Source organism: Homarus americanus, unplaced genomic scaffold, assembly GCF_018991925.1.
Source record: "Homarus americanus isolate GMGI-L3 unplaced genomic scaffold, GMGI_Hamer_2.0 scaffold30108, whole genome shotgun sequence".
Lineage (NCBI taxonomy): Eukaryota > Metazoa > Arthropoda > Malacostraca > Decapoda > Nephropidae > Homarus > Homarus americanus.
This window is the reverse complement of record NW_024748109.1, coordinates 5,401,983-5,424,802: the sequence shown is the minus strand read 5'-3', so window position 1 is coordinate 5,424,802 and position 22,820 is coordinate 5,401,983. Positions and strand designations below refer to the sequence as shown.

The window sequence follows — 22,820 nt, the reverse complement described above, 5'->3', positions numbered from 1 at the left end:
CTAACCAGGAATCGAACCCTTGATATTTTGGTAAGGAATACGCGCATTACCGTCCCCCACGTGTTCCACCTATCATTACACCCTGTGAGCCCTCCCATCATTATGCTTAGTGGCTCCATCAAGGCCGTTATGGCATTACAACACCGTTATTACCGTCCGATCAGTTTTCAGCTGATAATATGTCAAGATGGACTCCCGATAGTACTAAAGTATTGTCGGAAGACCATCCTTAAGAGTTTATAAAAAGGTAGAGAAATGAAAAAATAACAAAACAGAATAAAAGACCCGGCAATATATGTTATAATTGTTCAAAGGATTGTATACTAGGGGTAAGGAAAAGCTACTGTCCTGATGATGAGCAAAAACCGACCCTCGTCACGACATTGTGATTCTGTGAAAGAACGCTACACATTCTGCTTCATCATCCTACATCAGTAACATTGGGCCGCCTGTTACCTTGACGATTGTATTACAGGACACCATCGATTTATTTACTTACAATGTTCTTCTCCTGAACCTGGAAGCAAAGCCATTTCCTCGAGTGTAATTTTATGACATGTTAGTAGTGTCAGGATACATTTATTTTATTCGTCGCTGTAAAATACACAAACACGACGCACCATCCCAGTTAGTTATGATGAGGTCCAGCGGTTTGGGTGTTTGCTCTCTCTGCGGTGAGTCGGATCTTTAACATGTTGGAATAGAAAATTGTCTCTCACGGTTACTACGAAAATAGCCGATCAGTGGTGAAGAGGATAAAAGTAAAAGTACACAGGTAAACCAAGAAACGCCAAACATCTTGTCTTTGAACACCTCTCATGAATTAAGTTTAAAGTGATTGACTTTCTTTGGATTGTCTGTAGTTTGTCTTAAAACTCTGAAATACTAAACCACACAATATACCAGACAGATGTGTGGAGACTGTTGGTTTAGTTTAGTCTTGGTCGGCGTTGGTCGTCCTGAGACAACACACACGTCTTCGATAGCGTTGACCTTCGGAATAAAAAATAATAATTTAAAATGTGTTATATCGTTATTTATTATGTTTAATACAGATTTATTTTATTTCCGTTTGTTTCCCGTTTGTTCGTTTGTTTTAACAAGCAAATAAAGCAGGATGAGCAATATATAAAATCCTGGGTGTTTTTGTCACCAGTTGACTGACGCCACTTTGAGACATCCATGACGAACTGTAAGTGATTTGAGGGTTCAGGAACAGCTTTTCGATGCATTAGATTCAGAATCATCCAAAAACGAGCCATTATACGAACTAAAACAATGGCATATAATCTTGTGTAATACATTGATTTTTACTTTATAACTAAAACAGATAAAGACAAAGAACTCTTAAAGCTAAATGTGTGGAGAAACGAATGAGTAAAACAAGACCAAACTCAGTCGTTATAGTACTGGGACTGGGTTTGGCTGGTTTGCTCTAGTCTTGAATCTGCCTCGTTTCGCGGTTTCGGATTTATGAGACTGGCAACAGAGGCCTCTAACATACAAGACAAGATGTACAAACTACACAGTGTCGTCTCTGCCTTCGTGCCGGCTTGATGCACACGATGGCTTATAGACAAACACTCAGCCGACATGAGGTGAAGAGACTAAAATTGACGAGGACTGTTTGTCAGTGCATTAAAGTGTTTGTAAGTGCCGGAAAGTTTTCGTAAGTACAGTACTGTAGGTGAAGTGATCACATATTTCATAACTTGTGCGTAAATAACGTAAAGTGTTTATGTTATGGGTAATTATTATTATTGACGACATACACGTCGCCGAATTTTCATAGAAAATTATTTTAAAACGCAGCAATTTCACTGTATTTTGTGATGGACACTGTCGTAGCTATTTCGAAATTAACAACCTAAGTTGGTAAGAAACACAAGCGGCTGAAACGTTCTTTGAAGACTTCACCAACTAACCCAAGCAAAGAAACCTACTTAACCTTCCTTAACTTCTTAGCTGCCCGGGTGTAATTTTACGTGTTTTTTTGTTTGTTTTTGTGTGTGGACGTGATCGAAGCCGCTCGGACCGAACGTAGTGCCGTCATTATGAGCCTTGGTCTGATAAAATGCCATTAAGTCTTATAAGTGTTGAATAATGTAATAAGTGTTGCACAATAGAAAGGTGCTGTGAAGTATCCTAAGGTGTCAAAATGTCCTGAAGTGTCATGAAATGTCTGTGTCCTAAAGTGTCTTCAAGAGTCCTTAAGTGTCCTAAAGTGTCACTGCTCGGAAGTGCCGTGTACAGTACGTATATACTTTTAGAGTGTCAAAGGGGCATAAAGTCTCGAAGTCTCGAATAGTTATTAAGTGCCCAAGCAACATATAATAGTGTCATACGGTGGCGAAAAGTGTCGTAAGGTAATATTAAGTGTGGTAAAGTGTCATTGATGTTGTAAAGTGTCAATAAAATGCCATTAATGCTTTAAAGTGTCGTAAAGTATCATTAATGTCATAAAGTGTTACAAAGTGTCTTGAATTAACGCAAGGTGTAAAGTGTGTCATGGAATACAGCAAGGTGTCAAGTGCCACGAGGTGTCATAAAATTGTCAAGACGGTGCCATGGGGTGACCCTGTACGGCACCAGAGTTCCCGCGACCACCAGCACAAGGTAACAACTAATAACACTACTGTTGTGTTCTGGACATTTTGAACAAATTTGTCATCCAATTGGCCATAGTTGTTCCTGTAAGTTAGGTGCAAGTATTCACATAGGTGTGTGTGATCGACGGCAGGTAATCTCAACTGGATATTTCCTTTTCTTTTTCTAGGTGAGTTAAAACAGCTGTTCGAGGGACATCAATACACCATATCTCAGGTACGTCCAAGTTATCATATTCATTGATTATCGTCTTATTCATCAGCTAAGTCTGGAGTCTTTCACATCCCACAACAGTTTTAAATGAACGTCACGCTTTTCCCCTCCATCTTTGAGGACGTCGGTGTCCCTCGCTTATCAATGAGTCAACGTGATGCCCCACTCGTTCATATGGTCGTCGGATCCACTCCTTATCCTTACACCGTCTTTATGGTCCAGTCGCTGTCTATATGAAAGTCTCTCCCTTTCCCTCTCATTGGCTATGAGGGTACCTGAGTCCTCTCCTTCCCAGTCCCACCTTCTTCCCGTCAGAGCCTCACCTCTTAGTAATAACAGGTCCCAATCCCAGTAAGTACTAATTCTAGTGTATTAGTGTGAAAGCGTAAATTATGGCAGGGTCTCACTGGGCAGTACTGGACGTGTTAATAGTTCAGTACTTCAGAGAATAAAGTTTTTGGGGCGCAAACTAATCAAAATGTTTCACTATTTCTATTGTAAGGTTTTAATGGATTAAATATAAACATCATGAGGAATGGATTAAAAATTAACATCATGAGGAATAAGTTTTCGGGAAGAAATGACAAAAAATACATTTTGAAATGATTAACATACAACATTATTGAATTTATATTCAGCCAGCAAGCCACTGTAGTGTGAAGGGAAGTCCAGAAGAGTAAGGTCCAATCCCAACTACAATAAACACAGGCGACTAGGGTTGCTAAGTGTCGGAAGGAATTGAAATAAACTTAAATGCCACAAAGGTATTATTTCATTATATTTTTATCCTCTTCACCACTGATCGGCTCGTTAGCCGCTTGGGCGATCGGTCACGTCTCTGTTACGCACTGTTGGCAAGTACTGGGCATGCACCGGCTCCTGAATGTACCTGAACCTGCTCCTGAATGTACCTGAACCTGCTCCAGTGTTGGTCCAGTCTGGTGTTGAAAGAGCTCACACTCGGTGCCGCCACAACACTTTCTGGTAGATTGTTCCAAGAGTTCTTCTACTTTACTTTTATCCTCTTCGCCACGGCTCGAAAAAGTTTGCCCTCACAGCTTTCTGGACTTGTGGCTTCTTCAATCTTGAGCTGTGACCCCTTGTGGGGCGAGCGTCCGCCAGCTCCAAGTAAGGACACTCGACTGAGTAGTGCCCCTTGAGATGCTTATACACCTCAACTAGGTCCCCCCTTGCCCGTGCAATTTTCCTTGACCTCCAAAGGATCAAGACGTATCTGGTGCTGCTCTGGTGGCTACCAAGTCAACTGTTATGTTGGCACATACCCCAACTCCCTCCCCTGAACCTCTCCTCCCCACTGGAATATCAGCAAGTTCTCGCCAAAAGTTACATTTTCATTTCGGAAAGGAGTGGAACCTGTGTTGAACGGTGATGAACAGTGCTTAAGCCAGTATAAACAACGCAACAGTAACAGCTGAGAGGCGTACCCAAGTTAACTTTCGCACAGTGAGGTCCCTGGTACCCGGTGAGAACTGCCCATGAAACCCAACAACAAGCAGCGATGTTTTTAATCCGTCCACGATAGGGAGGCCTGGGACCCCACCCGATTGTACACCACCTCGGCGAGTGAGGTGACCCTGTGACACTTTGACACTTCATAGTGAATGAGTTGCTACAGCATCAAGTTTGGTTCCCCACAATACCATCTGTGAGGGAATTAGTACACCAAGTGAGGTCCCTCTTAACTACACCACGTGAGGTCCCTCATAACATCATTTGTGAGGGAATTACTACACTACATGTTTGCTGTTCAACGCCTCCGTGCATGTGACCTCCATTGTAAACATTAATTTGTATGTTCATTGTATGTTCCTTTACTTTTCTCTTATGAAAGCTTTTGTTAACTCGGCCCCCACCCCCCCATGTCAGTGTATGGAATAAGTCATGTATATGTCCAATGTATATTTTCAGCCTTTGGACTGCTTAACTTTTTCAATAAACCGTTAAGTATTATTATTATTATTATTATTATTATTATTATTATTATAATTATAATTTCAGCTCCCTACAGCTGAAGACACAGTGCAGAGTCTGCCAAAGGCTTCAGGTGCACATCTGATCCGATGTTGAATCTCTTCATTGATATCCGTGTTGGTGGACAGGTGGGAGCCAGGGTACTGAAAGTGGGTAGCATTAGTTAAGCTGGAGGGATGGTGGAGATGTGGTTGAACCAGGGGCAGGCTGAAAGAGAATCTGAGTTTTATGTGCATTCACCTCAAGTCCGAAGTGTGCATACTCATCTGTGTAGGTGTTCAGGATCTCCTGTAAGTCGCGTTCAGTGTGAGCGACGAGGATGAGGTCGTCTGCATACTGAAGTTCAGTGATGGAAGCTGCCGACACTTTTGTTCCTTCCTCGAATCATCTTATGTTGAAAAGTCCCTTCATTGGGTACTAGATGTCCACCCCGCCAGCTAAATTGGCACTGGCTCAAGTAAGGAAGGCAGCCAAGAAAATGGAAAAGAAAATTGGTGCTAGTACACATCCTTATTTTACCCCCGTTTCCTCTTTTTCTCAAATATTCTCCATGAGAGTGGAGACGGCTGGTAAGAAGAGGTCCTTCTGCTTTATACACCTCGGCTGGGATTCCTTCAAGCCCTCATCCAGGAATGGAGGATAGCTGAGATAAGTCAGCTCTGGGTGCTGAGGGACCTGCTGGGTAATCAGGACATCCACATAGCTGTTACGGTTGAGCAGTGAATGGCAGTGCGGATGCATTCTTCGTCTTTAATTAGGGAGTTACCGTCGGGTGAGCGGAGGGGGAGCCACGCCATGAGAGAGTTGGGCCATATACTGTTTAAGCAGAATTGAAAAATTCAAGCATCTTGTGTTGATCCGCAAACTTTTACATTTCACACGCTATATTTTTGCACCATTCATTTGTTAGTTTGCAAAGTTTGCACTGGGCCACTGCTTTCTTCTCGTGGATGGTATCAGCATTGGTCCGAGACTTAGGTTGTTCTGCCAGTCAATGAGAGCAGCGCGTTTACTATTGACGAGTTCAGTACTTCGATTTTTGGGTAGTCTTCATTGAACTAATCCTGGTGTTTTCTTTTGATCTGGCTGAAGGTCTCGTTGTAGATTTTGTGATGACAGCTTTGATGGGGCCCCATACGGCACTCGGATTTTGGTTGTTTGTTGTTGGGTTCTATATCAGCTCATCGTTGAGCTGCTTTCTGAAAGCATGTGCTGCTGCTGGATCCTCCAGTTGCTTAGTATTAAAGCCTCTTCTGGAGGCTTGTTGCCTTCGCTGTTTTGGGGTGACATGAAGGGAGAGTTTAGCTCTGACCAGCCGATGGTTTGTGTCACAGTAGTCTGAGCCACGCATGGCACGGGTGATGAAGACATCTCGGCGATCTCTATCTCGGAGAATGATGTAGTCAATGAGATGCCAATGTTTGGATCGTGGGTGTTGCCAAGAACCCTTGAACTTGTCGGCCTGCCTAAACATGGTGTTGGTTATAGTGAGGTAGTGTTCAGCACACTTGTGAAGGAGTGGGCCACTGGGGTTAAACTTGCCTTCTCAGTTTCTCTCTATGGTTCCTTGCCATATGTCAGCATCTATGCCAACAACAGCTGGATGATTTTGCTTTATCATTGCCTGAATGATTTCGCAGCACCATTAGCAAGAAAGTTGTGACAATGTCATCATTGAAAAAATAAATGAAGATTGAGAGCACACAAATATATGACATAAATCTTATCTACCCACGAATCATTGGCCTTCAGTTACCTTGTACTGTATGACGATAATGGAGAGATGTGTATCACCCAAAAAATATAAATCATACTGTTATGCATTGCCACTTACCCATGGCTACCTTCAGTTCAATTGATCATATAACCTCTTCACAGTACAATATATATATGCACAGTATGTTACTGTGCATGACAAAATGTTGCGTGGCTGAAAAACCTAATTGCGTGGTGGACTGTGTGACGGGTATAAATGTGTGAAGGGCTGTGTGGTTGACAATTGTAAGAGCTTGGTGGAGTAGCGTGGTGAGAGGAGTGGTTTACACACTGATCTCGTCAATTTCAAGCATTTAAAATAACATTTGATTCTGTTAATATTTATTAATTTTATAATTCTATGTGACAAATCTTATTGCCTGAAGACTGGACATTAGCTGGTCACGTCCATAGCGTCACCATAGAAACAGATGCACCACCTCCCACATCACCACCCAATCATCATTACCACCTTTCATTCTATTCTTTCAATGATGAAGAGATGGATTCCCCTCATCAAAAGCAGAGCTGTATGACATTACAGTACTGCCAGTCCCCCACCACCTGCCTACTGCCTCCACCGTCCAGCACTGCTTACCACCGTCAATGCTCCCTCTCATAACTTTCATTATAGCTCCTACCACTAATTAATGGTATTTATAATACAGAGCAGTGGTTCATGTGTATATTATTGAATAAAGGTAGTACAACCACTATAACAAAATGTTCCCAACACCCAAATTGAGGTAGGAAATAGAGCTTCCTCAACACATTTCATCATTTACTATGGTTTAATGACCTCTATTAGAGCTAATTCACTTAAGACAGTGGTTCTCAACCTTGTTTGCCCCATGCACCCCTTTCACCATATGTCAGAATGTCATTCCCCCCTCCTTTCCAAGATTGTCTGCCTCAAAAAGTGCATTCCAAATAATATGCATATAATACTGAAAATCCTTTATTTTTTCCATATTAGTATCAGTTTCCCCTGAAAACCTGAGGGGGGAAATTCCCCCCTGGTTGAGAACCCCTGACTTAAGAGATCTATTATATAGGAACTTATCTAGAGCTACCGTATAAGTGGGGTATTGCTGGACTGTCAAATGAGTTCAGTGCGAATTGACTTATAGTGTCCGAATTAAGCAACATATGAATGCTTGCATTCGCATTCATCCAGATTGACATCTGTCATTCGGATTAAGTGATATGCAGATAAAATCAGGGTCCAGATTAGCGAGGTTTGTCTGTAATATAAAAAAATAGTGCAGTAATTAAATACATTATTTTTATTTACAGGGTAATTTACACATGATCATTGCTTTATATTTTTTGCATCAGTAGTTACTTAGTGTGGTAATCAAATGCAGTCTCCTATGCAGAGTCCTACACCACACCCCTTGCACCATTTACTGACATGGTGTCATATGGTGGCAACCACACTGAGGGAGGCATAGATTGACACCTCGTTGCCATTATGATGCAGCTCTGCTCAAATTCTAGGGTTGCCTGATTAGGAATATTCAATCTGTCTATCATACAAAAACAGAGTGAGTTACTTTGGTGAACTTGAGTTATTTCTTGACATTAGATTTGTATGTCAATCCCATATAACTGATTTGCCAATGAGATTCCAAAGGGTGACCAAGACACAACTCATGCTATTAAAAGGAAAATCACTTTACCCTGTGAGAAAATGCAATGACTATCTGCCTGAGAATGTGAAAATCTTAACATTAACAAAGACAAGTATGAAAGCAATTATTTTGTCCTAATCGGAGTATGCGGAGGCACAACAAATACAGTATACTGTACTCACATCCGGAGTAAACAAAGCTGGGAAAGAAGCATGGATTGCTGTTGTGGTCAGTACCGAACTCTGTTTTAAACAAATAAGATACAGGAGAGATGTGTACTGCTAATGAGGCAATGACTGCTCTATTTCAGACCTATCGCCTATGTTTAAGATCTTTATTTGGGACCTAGTTGTAGGGGATGAGTACAGTGCATTATATCTAATCTTTTGGTTAATCGTTAGCCAATATACTGTATTGTTAGGTGTTGGTTAGGGTTCTAATGTCAAAACACAGCTGGATGAGTAACACTTCTGACAGTCTGGTTGTAAGGTCATACTCTAATACACGGCAATGGTAATATTCAATAGTGGGCGTGGGATTTTTATTGGTATCAATATCCCCTCAAAATTCATTAAATGTTCATGCATAAGGAATAAAGTTTTAAAAATTTATTTCTTACAGATCTATACACATTACACATCCTAAATTTTGCATTATCAACAGAGCCAAGGTATACCTGCCCAAGACACAACTTAGAGATAAGCTAAGTGAAACAGAGGACACGTTAAGTATATAATGAATAATTATTTAATGAAACATAGTACCCTAACATCATTAACAGGATGATAGCAAAAATAGAAATTACTGCTAATGTTTTTCAAATAACATGAATGAAAACTAAAACAAATTGTCTGTCACATCGTTTGTCATGTTGCTTGACATAGAACCTTGCAAGCTACTAGACATAAGGCTTTGCAAGTTACTTGTTAAGTTACTTGGCATACTCCCTGCCATATTAGGTGGGGAAACAGGACTTGGGGGGTTGGAAGAACCCGAACTAAGATTTTCTTCCTGTATGAACTTATCAAGCTTATCCAATTTATCTTTGTGCTCATGTTTATGCTTCTTATGTTTCTTGTGCTTCTTATCCTTCTTCTTCTTCTTACTCTTATGCGACTTGTTGCCATGTGAGTCGGCACTGCCTGTGCGGAACATGTCTGGTTCAAAACCTGTGAAGAAAGCAGCTTTGTAAGAACAAGGCAACGGTAGTTTAAATATTCCCTGCTCCATCCTTAAAGGTAGGTAAGAAAGATGTATGGACAGATGATTGCATTACAAGGGGAGGGGGAGGGAGGTGAATGAGGTGCAGTCAGCTGTGCATAAATATTTATATTTAACACTTAGGACACATTTTGTTTCCAAGGATTATCAATTCTTCAGTAAAATATGAAAATGGTAACTGTTTTTCTTTTACTACTTTTATATCAAAGCCAAACTATAACGTCAACACAGCTGGCATTAATATTTCTTAAAAACATCTGCCAACAGGGGAAAATATAAAGAAAAATTAAAATTGGAGTACAGTATTTATGGATTACTCATTTTATGTTATAAAAATTAACCAATGTCAAAAATACCTAAAATTTATTAATCTGTCATTTGAAACAAATATTGGGAGAAAAAATTAAATGACCAGATTTAATTAAATGGATGCTTAACAGTAACACTGCTAAAAACATGCAGCAATATAATATAAAAGTATTCATAGATTTCTTATTTGATGCTATAAAAATTTGCCAAAAACTTTATCAAATGATATAAAAAATTCTTAAAACCATTATACTCTGATATTAGAAGCAACCTTTTTCTTTATGTACAGTACCTCTGAAATATAATATTCTTTTACACTCTATTTAAGGTAAAATTTCATCACAAATATTTTGTTATGTCCTTTGAATATTGTTAAGTAATAAAGGAAGAAATATCTCAATATTAATATTATTATCGTGTCTTTGCTGATGTTACTGACCAGGTCAGTGACCTAGAGTCACAGGTCATTCAGGTCAGTGCAGGTGCAATCAAGTCAGTGCAGAAGTCAACCAGGTCAAGATTTTAAAAAATTTACTTGTTTTCTGTAACTGGCATAAATTAATGCACTGATCACTGACATATTGGTCAGTAACATTGGCACAGACATAATTACACAGTGCCACTTGTCAGGTCAGGTTAAGAATTGTGCCGTCGTCACAATACAGTACTGTACAGGTATACAGTAGACCCTTGCCAACCGTGGATTCCATGTATCCACGGTTTTCACTCTGTATACCATTTCGGCATTTAGTTTAATGTATCCGCGGATTAACAAGGCGTCTTTATCCCTCCACAGTTTAATGTATTTCTCTGTGCTCTCTCAGTGTTGTGATCTGGTAGTGTGCTGATGTACTGTACCGTCCCGTATTCTTTCACTTATTTTCTTCTGTAATAACATTGATTTAGCTCTTAACTATGGCCATTAAGCACTCATTGGCTGTTAGTGATAAAGGTGAAAAGGGCAAGGAACATAAGGACATTAGAAAAGAAAGTTGAAGTGTTTGATAGACTAACAAGTGGAGAGAGTATAGCATCAGTGAGATGCACTATGGGGGTAAACGAATCCTCAATTCATACCTACCATCAAAAAAGTGAGGCAATGATAAGGGCAAATGTTGCTGGTGGCACATCAAAAAGTGCAAAAGTGAAGTACTGTACAGAATTTGACTCAAATTTAATCAAATGCAAAGTCAAATAAAAAAATATCGCGCCTCTGGGGTCTGTTGGAACTCGGAATGAGCAAATACCTCGACCACTCATGGTATATGTGTTAGCTTGGCATACCAGCATTTTCTAAACATTTCAACCTGTGTTCCAGAATGCAAAGTACGAAAAGCAGCGCAAAATTTTTTTTTTGTTGACTGTACAATACAGGTATTGTTTAGCGAAGGAACAGTCAACTTAGTTCAGCTTTGATGAGTATTATCCGCAGCCATAGAACTAAACCCCTATTTCCCATAAACCTTTAGTCTTGCCAACCGCGGGGTTTTTAGGAACCTAACCCCTGCGGTTGGCGAAGAACTACAGTACCTGTCTATTTTTTTCTTTAACTGTGGCTCGACCTGAGGACCATTGAATCCCCAAAGGTCACTCCCAGAGTTTGACCATCACGGTCCTCAAGGAAAGTTCTAAGATTATAAGTGACTGGGACATCAGAAAGTAACAATGAAAATTGGAGATTGAAAATTTTCAGAGAAGAAAAATCTGCAAAGCTAATAAAGTAAAAAAAAAAAAAAAATACCATGCAAACCATAGTTCCGTATTCTGGTGAAATACTGGGCATGGAGATAGGCCAAGAGATAATAATCAAATTTTTAAAACAATTTTAAAGGAAATGTGAAACTGGAAAAATAGATAATTATATGCAAGTGAAAGAAAGAGAAAAGGTAATAGTTAGGAGTCAAATATATAGCATTCACATGTGTCGGTAATGGGTAAGATACCCGGTAGGTCTACGACCTAGATTTCAGACACGGAGGGGGAATAAGTGCTGATATGAGCCATGCATTAGGCATGACCCTATTAGCAGTTAGATCATATGAATTAATGTGCTTTTCAAGCCAAGATGCTTAGGATTCAGAGTACTGTACTTTATTTACAATTACTCATGATCAAAAAATGAACAGCCAAAGTAGCACTGATGAAGATCTAAGGTTTACGTACACCTACTGACCACGACACTGCTGGCTGGTTTTGCTGAAATAAAATACATTGTACAGTTCTGCTTAGATTTTCAAAGTTCTTCAACTGAATTTCATGGACTAAAAGAGGTTCTAAATGCATTCTTGAGCATAAAATATCTTCTAAGTTCTGGTACCTAAATGGTTTCCAGAATCCTCATTCAATTGGTTTGATGAGCACAAAGCTTTTGTAAATACCAATTGTGACTGTATGTTAAAAGAATAATTTATGACCATGTGGAAATACTGTAAGTTTAACACTGTTAACTTTTATATTTTGGTTTCCAACATGTTCTTGGTGCAGTGATGGAGCATTTGATCATAATGTGCAAACAAGTTGATCTAAGCAAGTTAGAGACCAAGGTGGTCACAAAGTTACTACAGACTGTTAAGAAACTGTAATACAATTTCAATGAATAGAAATTATGGTATGTAATTGAACATTATCTTACTTGACTGGAAAACCTCGGTGGTTGTTTGCATATTCTACACCAAAAATAGAAGAGAAGAAGACAGGCACTTGATCCAAAAGTTTATTTGATGCTTGTTATTACCCTGGTGGTATTTGAACATAGTGCAATACTGTATTAAAAAAAATTCTAAGCAGTCTCACTCAAATTCAACATATATAAACAGCAAATCAAATAACAACCACTCAGTCATTTCTAATACAGTACATATTGTTATACAGGAGCCCCTGTGTCTCTGATACGAGTCTCTCTATTTTTGTAAATGAGTACGTTAGGTCTAATGAACTACCGAACAAACGTGCTTGAACTGCCGGCTGGTAGTTTTATTTAGTTTACAATGTTGCAGGTCTATTACTGCTATTTATCTTTTCTTATTACATATTAATATTACAGGACTAACCCGGTTATCACAAAGGATCTTTCCTAAAAGTCATTCTGAATAACAAATTTGTGAATATCAGGGCAATTTTCCCCATAAGAATCAATGTAAAGAAATGAGGATGCACTCCAACGGGCAAGTTTCACCACATATTTTTCAATATACAGTACAGTACATTCCTCATTTTCCGAGGCTATTAGGGACCAGGGTCGCACGTATACTGTAGTACAATACCAGTAAATGTGTGGAATAAAAATACTAAATAAAATAAAATAATAAAAATACCGCTTTGCCAGTTGGCAATAGTTTCATTACTCGCAGGACATGGAAGACTGGAGCGGCTGAGATCCCCAACTCTGCTCCCTCCTCCTCCTCCTCTCCTGATCCACGTGCTAACTTCTGTGCACATAAGAAATATTGATTTCTTTTATGTTTTTTACTTTATGATAATCATATTTTTTTGGGCACAATCTCTATGAACGATTGTGTGTCCATGTAACAGAGTAACAAGAGAAAAAAGAAAATTATGTACATCTACCAAAAAAATACGAGTTGAAAAAAATAACAGTAATTCAGCTCACCTATTTTTGTTGGTAATCACGCCTAGGAGGTTGACGCACATTCACAACCAAACCATACACCAAAAAATATATAACTAAATCCCAAATACCCATAACAAAAGAAATTTTGTGCTCATACAGTAGAATTTACCTGTTGCACCTCCATGTGCATCCTGACTATCACCAGGGAGTGAAGTGGTGGATTCTGACATATCACCCTCAATGCTTGGTGTCACACTGGGAGTTGGATAACTTTCAATATGTTCCTCAAATACTTCAATATCTTCCTGTAAGTAAGAAAAAACAGTGTTTAGATCTATATAACAAGGCTCGGTACTTGGAGCATTAATACAGTAATATCTCCGTTAGCCAGAATCCCTCAAACCCGGAACTCTCTGATAGCCGGAATTGAAATTTTCTCGGAAAATCGTTCCCAAAGCCACAATTTTCCGGAAAATTCCGGGGATGGGGGAGCTTTTTCCGGGTTTGAGAAATGAAAATCGGACTCATTTTCTGGAAATTCCGAGAAAATTTTTCCGTTACCCGGAAAATTCCAGGATGAGGGATTTTTTTCCGGCTTTGAGTTAGTTGTCTCGTTACCCGGAAATCTCTCATTCCCTGAAGTGCTCTGCACCAATTGTTCTGGCTAACGGCAATATCGCTGTATTTATTATATACATAAACGACAGATATTGGCGTAGACAGCAACATAATTAAATTTACTGGTGACACTAAAATAGGGCACGTAATTAAATTTCACAAGGTCTCTGCAAACCTACAGGATGATGTAAACAGAGAAACCAGTTATCAGATGAGCAACGTTATTATAGAGAAATCTGATTGAGAGAAAGATTTAGGAGTAATGATTAAAGTAGGAATCTTAAAACAAGTCAACAATGTGTATTTGCTCAAAACAAGGCTAAGAAAGCACTTGGGTTCATACAAAGGAGTGTTAGTTACAAGGCTAGGGAGTTTATCCTAAAACTATACCTTGTGCTCGTGAGACCTCACTTGGATTGCGCAGTTCAGTTTTGGTCACTGTACTACAGAATGGATATAGAATCCCGAGAAAAAATTCAGATGAGAAGGACAAGACTAATCCCAGGCATCAGGAACCTTGAGTACAGAGACAGGTTAAAGCATTTTAATCTGCACTCCCTTGAGAGACGTAGAGTGAGGGGCGATGTGATCGAGGTGTACAAATGGAAGTCAGGGCTAAACAAAGGGGACATTACAAAGGTACTCAAAACTATTCAACCAGGAGCAAACTTGTAGCAAATGTTTTAAATAAGACAAATTTAGATTTAGGCACGAGATAGGTAAACATTGGTTAGAAAATAGAGTAGTGGATGAGTGGAACAAGTTACCAAACATCATCATTAACTCGAATACGCTGGATAGCTTCAAACATAGGTTGGATGGATATATGAGCAATTGGGGTTGGGTGCAAATGGGACTGCCCAGTATGGGCCAATAGGCTCGCTGCAGTTAACTCCATTCTTATGTTCTTAAAAATTTAGATAAATTGCATAAATATAATGTGTATCTCTCTATTAACCTTTTAGGAACTCGATAAGATTTCAGAGTGGTTCCCGAAAAGATTGAATTATCCATCAACTTAGCAAAAACATAAAAGTATCAGCCATTTTTGAGTCTACATAAAGCAAAAATATTTTAGATATCAAAACTCAACTCTTCTCTGACTAATTCTCCACATAGTCCCTCAAGGCTAAAATAGACACTTGACCTTTCAGCTGTCTGTTACTTTAACAATTCTTCAGTTTCTATTTGACACTCAATGATAAACAGTCGTGAGGAGAACTTTCATATATTTCAGATGCAACTCACCTTCACAATTGGTTTGCTTTCTTCAGTAAAGATGACTTCAACAGGCATTTCTGCAATTTCTGTCTTCACTTCAACCTTAGGTTCTAATAAATCATCAATTGGTGCCTCTCGTTTGACTGGTAGCACTGTTTCCTCCTCCTTTATCTGAAAGTTGAACAAGTTAGTCAATTCATGGGAATTCTACTTAACCGGTAATGTTGATCAATACATGTGCAGACAATAAAGCGATGCTACAATAAGGCTACATTCATTTTACCGCAAAGGTGTTAACAAAAACATCTGACAGTTGTTGGGGAGAGAGGTGGGAAGAGTCCAAAATAGGGATCATATTGGCCCAAACTAGTTCATAAGTTAACACAGATGATGATAGAACAATACATCATTTCTAATACACTGAAGCTTTTGACAAGGCAGTCCATTCCCCCCTCCACTCTCAGTACAGCATAAAATTAAAATCTCAAACTACAGTAAAACCCTCCCAAGTCGGACTGCCAGAAGTCGGAAACCCTCATCAGTCAGACTAGGGTGTGTGGGTCTGCCATCACTCGCCCTACACTTCAGTCAGAATTGGTGGTAACTGTACAGATAAATACTGTACAAGTGAAACTACAGTTAAGTAAGTTCAAGTGACCCTCTTTGTCCTCCAACTTAAGATTCATCAAGATTTGTCTACTATAATACAGTAATCTCAAAATTCTTCTGCTACAATGTAAGTACATTGTAAATAAGTAATGTTAAGTGTTAACTTTAACTTTGTTTTTGGATGTAATTTTTCAGCAAAATGGTGGTTGAAATTACCGAGGAGGAGGGGGGTCTTACTGTATATGGGGTAGACACCTGTTCACAAATACGAAAAGTTCAGCTTCTGTTGTCCAGCCAAATGGGAATAGTACAGTATTTTGATTTGATTTATTTATTGGAATGATTCTTATTTATTCTTAACATTTACTGGTACTGCATATATTATTTCAGTAAAATCACAATATCTTGAATCTTGTTGGATATGTACTTGTTCTCTCTCTGGATGTGTATACAGTTCTAACTGTGTTCAAGGCTTCAGCCAATTTCTTGACACAAAGCATGGGAACCAATCCCTGTTTGACACATTAAGCTTAACTAACTTATTAGTTTAATGTATACTCGTCTAACTCGGTGCTACTTCTTATTAATTACTAAGATGCAATAGTAATCGATTATTAGTTTATACAGTATGTTGAATATATAAACTAATTTACTAGATTTAAAGTAAATAATGAGAATAAACAACTCGTCTTAACCTTGTGAAACTATCTGATGGCCACTTATGTTCATCAGACTAATTATCTTCTGTATAATATTAATACACCATCACCACTATTTATATTTTTATAAACGTGAATCATGGATTATACAAATCATTTTAAGAAATCCATTATTTACCCGACAACAAGCCTATTTACATTAAATTCACACAAAACCACTACCCTAACATACATAGGTGATCCAAGGCTCTGCGGGTCAAGCTGCTATGAGGTTTTATCTAGAATTAAAGATTATTACGTGGGATTATACAAAATAATTTCCACGGTTTTGCTCTCGGCTAAACTCTGCAGTCTTCTCCATTAAAAGGATGACTTCTTACTAGAAGAATATTCTTCAGGACCTCAGCATGAAGGAGAAGGAAAATCTTATTGCAAATTTCTTCAGTTTATAACTCTCAGTCACATGTTGGGGCCACAAGGCCTAGTGATATAACTTCTCTGTTACTTGATGCTGGCCAAGGTTATATTTAATAAGATATAAGGAAGCAACAATCGGTGAACTGGATGCAGAACCCAGTTGGACTGGTCACCCTGCTAAGTCTGATGATATTCTCTACTCAAGGCTTTCAATACCACAGCCCTTTGCTGTTCACATCTCTTTAATTATCTTATAACAAACTTACCAGAACCTTTCTTTTGATATATTTCATTGTTTATAATGTACAGTTGGTCCTCATATTACGCGGTTAATGTAACCCGGAGGGTACCGCGGAAAGTGAGAAACGCGTAAAGTGAATAACATAACATATGGGATTAATTGAAATGGAGTCCGGGCCGATCCCCAAACTCCACTTTTTGACGACACACAACTATGTTGTAGTAAAAATATTATCTTAACTTTATGATGGCATGCACACACAATTAATAATTAAGAGAAATATCAATAATATTAGGTTTTTTAACACTTACATTAGTAGAAAAGATGGCTGGGCACACGGGGATGGGCGGTTGGTTCCGAGGCAGAGGGCAGATTATTGGCCCTCACCTGTATCACTTGTATCAATTGTATCACTATCCACCACAGAGGCTTGCAGGGCCTCTTTGTCAAACCCCCCAAAGTTCATATAAGTCCATATCCTCACTATAATTATCACTATCACTGATTTGGGCCGGCTGTAGTGGGTGGCGGGTGAAGAACTCGGTAATGTTTTGATGACTGGGCGACCTTGTGCGCACCATTTTCGCGCCTCTTACACAACATGGCGGATGGCGGGAGGTTTGGATCCAAAAATGGCCCGGCTTGCCAGCCGCTCTCCGCGTAATGGGGTTCACGACCGCGGAATGTGAAAATGTTAGGTTCTGGCAAGGCACCGCGTTAACGGTGAAACGCGGAATGCGGGACCGCGTAATATGAGGACCATATTACATATGGTACACATTAGGTACAAAAAATGTAGCTAAGATGTTTCAGAGAAAACCTCACTTACATATGTTTACAAATCTCTGGTTAAGTATTCAATCACTTTTCACTACAATTTTTACAATATTTCTACATTTCCCATTATCATTCTGAATAAATGTGAGACATGATGGAGATACTGTAAAATCATATTTACAATTCTGTAAAATGTTAAGTGTTGAAAGAGAAATTATCCAAATGATACATTAAGTGGTCATTAGTTTCTGCAACGGACATTGTAAAGAATGCAAACACAGTTAAGAATTTACAATTTGTTCACTTCCTACCAACATTATGAAACATATCTTATGGAATACCTTTCAAACCATTGATGTTATAATTTTCATAAAAATAATTTACAGAATATTCTCCAGTCCATCATATGATTGGTGTGGATTATGCACCTTTTTTATTAAAATTCAATGGGAAGTGAATTGATGAACAGGGAGATGGAAATCCACACACTGGATTCAATCTACTGTAGTTAGTTTCTGAGGTAATTATACCACTCTATTTGGAGAAATACAATTGTTTCCGAGTCAAAACAAGGGAAAAGGAAAAGCTCTTCTATCAAATACATTTGTTACTTGGGTAAGAAATATAAGTGGAAGAAAATATTATCTCATTATCATGAATAAATAAACCACCTCCAACTTACTATGATTGGAGCTTGGATGGGAGGATGCGGAGGTTTACGGAGATTTAGTACCAGTGCAGGCTCTGAGGCTGGAATACAAGCGGGTCTACGGCGTCCATACAAGGCATAGTAGAGATCCATTACAGCACATCGCACTCGGGAATCACATGGTTGTCCAGAGCTGAAAGAAAGTTTTTTTTTATCACCAGTATGTTAACAGAAATTGTTTATACTGTACACTAATCCCTGAATATTCACAGAGATGTGTTCTAAAAATGGCTGCAAGTCTAGAAATTTACAAAATCCATTAACATAAAGTAATTAACCCTTGTTTATGCAATACTTTTACAAGTACTGTACTTTATATTTACAAAATTAAAAAAGTGAATTAAACAGTTTCTTTTTAATTCAACCCCTTTAAATATCATACACCTGAACAGTATATATTAATGTAGTAAATATATGGTAAAAAGTATAGTAGTAACCTCCAGGGATGAAAGAGTTCCAGGGAACTAGACGACTTTCTCAAGCCGGGAAAAATCCCTTATCCCTGGATTTATTTTTTATTTTTGCAGTTACTGGGAAAAGTTTGAGTTCTGAACTATGCATCTTGCACAGACAGACACTAACCCACATCCCCAGAATGTTTCCTGGTGCTGGGGAAAGTTTCCGAAAGTCTAAACTACACATCTCATCTTGACTCTGAACTATGCATCTCACCTTGCACAGAAAAACTCTCCCATTACATCTAGACCATGGGCACAAGTAAAACTATTTATGGCTTGCAAAAAACTGTATAAACTTTTATTCACAACAATTGTTCTAAATGTGTTAGAAAAATGAATTTGATACCATTACATGAAGACAAGTACTGTAGTGTACTGCACTGTACACTCGTCACTTACACCACCACCACACACAGTCACTCATCCAGTTGCTTGATTGTCCAGTTTCTTCCCATTTACTGCAATATGCTGTTAATGTACAAAAAAGGTGCAGAGTTGTAAGAGAAAGTGTGGAATCTGGAAGTGAAGAAAAGTTTGGAAATGTGGAGACTAATGGCAATGTAGTCAGCCGAGATGAATTGGCCAGTTGGCTGGTGCTGGCAGTGTTCAGCCAGGAGTAGTGATTGTCATACAACCATTTTGTGCCTCTTTGACGACATTTATTTTATCCACAGGCTTTAACCCCTGGTGGACACACTATTCTGGATATATCTCACAACTGTTGTGATATATCTCTCATGGGTAAAATTTTATTTTCCCATGGTTAGCATTTGCTGAGCATCTTTGTGGAGGCAAGTGGCAACTGCCCTGAGGCAGGGATGTTAATTTAGTAGAAAAGTCGCTAAATCTAGCAGATTTCAAATCCTGTTTGTGGCTTTTTATCGTCCTTCACGACTAGCGAGTATTTTAGAAGATTTTGTCATAATTTAGCTGATTATTTGATGGATTTATATATAAACCTGAACCCGAGATGTTTATGCCATTAAACATAAAGCCACAGCTCAGTATCGTGATGTTTGGCTGTTCTGTTCATGTGAACAATTATAGACCGTGGTAAAAATTTTTGTTTGAATCAAATAATACGTGATAGTTGTTACAGGGACAGCCGTGGCCGTTAGCCAGTATTAACGGCTGACTGCAGTCAGTACTTGTCTACAAGTAGTTACTGGTCATTTTGGATGTGCGATAATTTGGGCCATCTTATCAAAAAAGCTGGGAATCTACCCGGTATACATGAATTTAAGAATTGGTTGAGGCTGTTGGGTAAAACCAGAACGGGATACCCCTTCCATTCAACATTGCACACCTAGGGTACCAGCCCAGAAAACTGGCAACCCAGTTGGTATCAGGCATGTTGAAATAAAGTTTTATGGCTGGATGATCTTTCTAACACCAACCCACAAGGTAAAAACAGCTGGCAAGGCAAGGTTGTAACTCCCTGAGGTAATCAAATACTACCCACCTACCCAACCAACACCTAATGGGCAAGACTTGAACCAGCAGTCTAGTCTTCTTGCTTCAGTAATCAGTGCCCCTGACACACTTGTTTAACAATTAGAGGAGACATCTGGCAAAGCGGTAAGAAATTACAAGGGTTGTGCCTTAATCTTAACCAACTCAGAAAATAGTATTTAAAAAGGTCAATCTATTTATGTTTATCTGTGTTTATATTATACCTTCCTATTTTCTCTTACTTCCTTTGTGTGTATGGTTAATGATGATTTTCTAATCAAACATCTTTTGTATAATGCATACAATTTTATTCACATTAATATTAAACTGCAAAAAATGGAATCTTGGCCAAATAATTAATTTGCACTATGTATTTAAAGGCTAAAACATTCAACAGCAAAAACTATAAATGTGCTGAAGAATACTGCACTGAAAGGTTATTCTGCTATATTACAAGAGTTTCAAAGAATACATATACAGTACTATACTGTACTTACTTCATTATGTTCCACAGACGTTCCACAAAGTGTTCAGTATCAAGTTTGTGACTCTGACCCATTTTGAAAGGAGGATTCTTCGCTAATGACAACAGAGTCATATATCGAATACGTGGGACTGGGTCTGATTCAGCTAAACTTAACAAAAAATCTATGTCCTCACGTGAGCCATCATGAGCAAGGAAGTCTACAATCTGTTCAACAGCAGCAACTCGCACATCTGAAAAATGATAAGGATAATGAGCAAAAATTAAATAAAGAAGAAAAACTCAATTTTCAACTATTTATTCAATTAATCATTATCCCATTTCTATTACATTTGAGGTACAAGACAAAGGAAAACTAATAGAAAATGACATACAGGTTACCCATAAATCTTTGGACCAGGGCTTTGCCTCCTAATAGAAATTCCTGTTAAATAGAAGGTTGATAATTAATGGTACTTTGGCATATTGACCTAAGTTACACTTAGCCTAATACTCCGTAACATTATCATCATCATCGTCATTTTATGACCATTTCCCTCCACAATTGCCATTTGCCTCTGTGTACCCAGCAGTAATTGGGAATCTGGATGTTAATCGATTTGGAGATTGTGTTGCTGGGTAATGGTTAGCCGGTGCAGTTGTCCGGTCTTCTCGGAATATTCCTTAACACAGGGTCGTACAGCTCGTTAATTTAGGGTGTGGTTGTTGTGTTGGCGAAATCTTCTATACCTTAACAAATTTACACCTAGGAGGCCCTAGAGCCAGCCATCCTTGTACATGAAGGGCAACCATTATTATAGGAATAAACAACAGAATATTAATTTCATGTTTTGTAACTAATTAAATAGTATTTCTCACCTATGTAATGAGGATATGCAGCATAACTTTTAAAGATGTCTGATTTAGGAGGTAGGTGGCCATTTCTCTGAAGAACTCGAATAGCATGCAGGCAGGATACTGTTACTGTGTACTTGTAACATGGTAAAAGCTTTTCCAGATTTAAGTAACGCGTGATCTAGAAATAAATAAAAAGAAAATACAAGTCCTCAGTACACTATAAAAATTCTCAGTACGTACAAAACTTATTCCATGTTAAAATCATAAGTATCTGAGTTACTTATATGTTTTACCCAAAAAGTTATCTTGTAAAGTATCAATTAGTTACGTTTGTAAAGTAATTGACGTTTTTCTATCCATCTGTAATTGCTGACATCAGTCAAGAAATGTGTAAAATCTTTGAGAATATGAAGATAATTTTGGCAAAGTACGCGAAACAAGGGAACTGTGAGAACACCGCTACTTAACACACTTTCTGTGCCTTTCAGAGAGGTCATAAAATTTAATGGTAAATTATATTATCCAAGACCCATTAAGTGAAAAACAAAAAAAACAACAACAGGTAAATTAATGCAATGCAGGTTACAGTATAGGCTGACACAATGACCCAATTAAGAGCCAGAGTCAGTTAGGTTAAAACAAACCTCATGAACTGATGTACTGTATTGTAAAAAGTCAAAATGCCAATATTGCATTAATGACAGTAACTAAATCTGTCATTACTATCCCATAACTACTGCTAGACCATCATCAGGCTAAGGGATGACTTTACTACAGTATTAGTATTACTGTATTATTAGTAGTAGTATATTATAATTATCATATTATTATTATTATATTATTACAGTAACGTCCTCCTTAAACCTTAAATTGCAGCCAATATCAACAGAGACACTCATTTCCCACTAAGATATTTAAATACACATGGTGTTCCCATACTTTGTTTTAAGTCTAAAAGAATGGACATGTGCGCAGCATCCTCAGTAGGCCCTTATCAGACACGGAGAGCATGACTTCTACATCTTGAGGTTCAGAG

General features: G+C 38.4%; 1 protein-coding gene across 7 annotated transcripts in view; it reads right to left on the bottom strand.

Moving 5' to 3' along the window:
* Nucleotides 1-7,835: 7,835 nt before the first annotated feature.
* Nucleotides 7,836-22,820, bottom strand: part of LOC121880162 (transcription initiation factor TFIID subunit 2-like) — a 42,958-nt gene continuing 27,973 nt past the window's right edge. For 4 of the 7 annotated variants that reach the window (XM_042387268.1, XM_042387267.1, XM_042387269.1 and 1 more), the window contains 7 exons: nucleotides 21,806-21,962; nucleotides 20,961-21,180; nucleotides 18,527-18,686; nucleotides 15,169-15,312; nucleotides 13,472-13,607; nucleotides 13,046-13,159; nucleotides 7,836-9,370 (listed from right to left, as the gene is read on the bottom strand). In XM_042387268.1, coding sequence (XP_042243202.1) covers nucleotides 9,039-9,370; nucleotides 13,046-13,159; nucleotides 13,472-13,607; nucleotides 15,169-15,312; nucleotides 18,527-18,686; nucleotides 20,961-21,180; nucleotides 21,806-21,962 — 1,263 coding nt within the window. In that variant the 3' untranslated portion in view covers nucleotides 7,836-9,038. Of the gene's footprint in view, nucleotides 9,371-13,045; nucleotides 13,160-13,459; nucleotides 13,608-15,168; nucleotides 15,313-18,526; nucleotides 18,687-20,960; nucleotides 21,181-21,805; nucleotides 21,963-22,820 lie in introns of all 7 variants that reach the window. The other 3 variants (XM_042387271.1, XM_042387272.1, XM_042387274.1) reach the window with 3 other exon arrangements.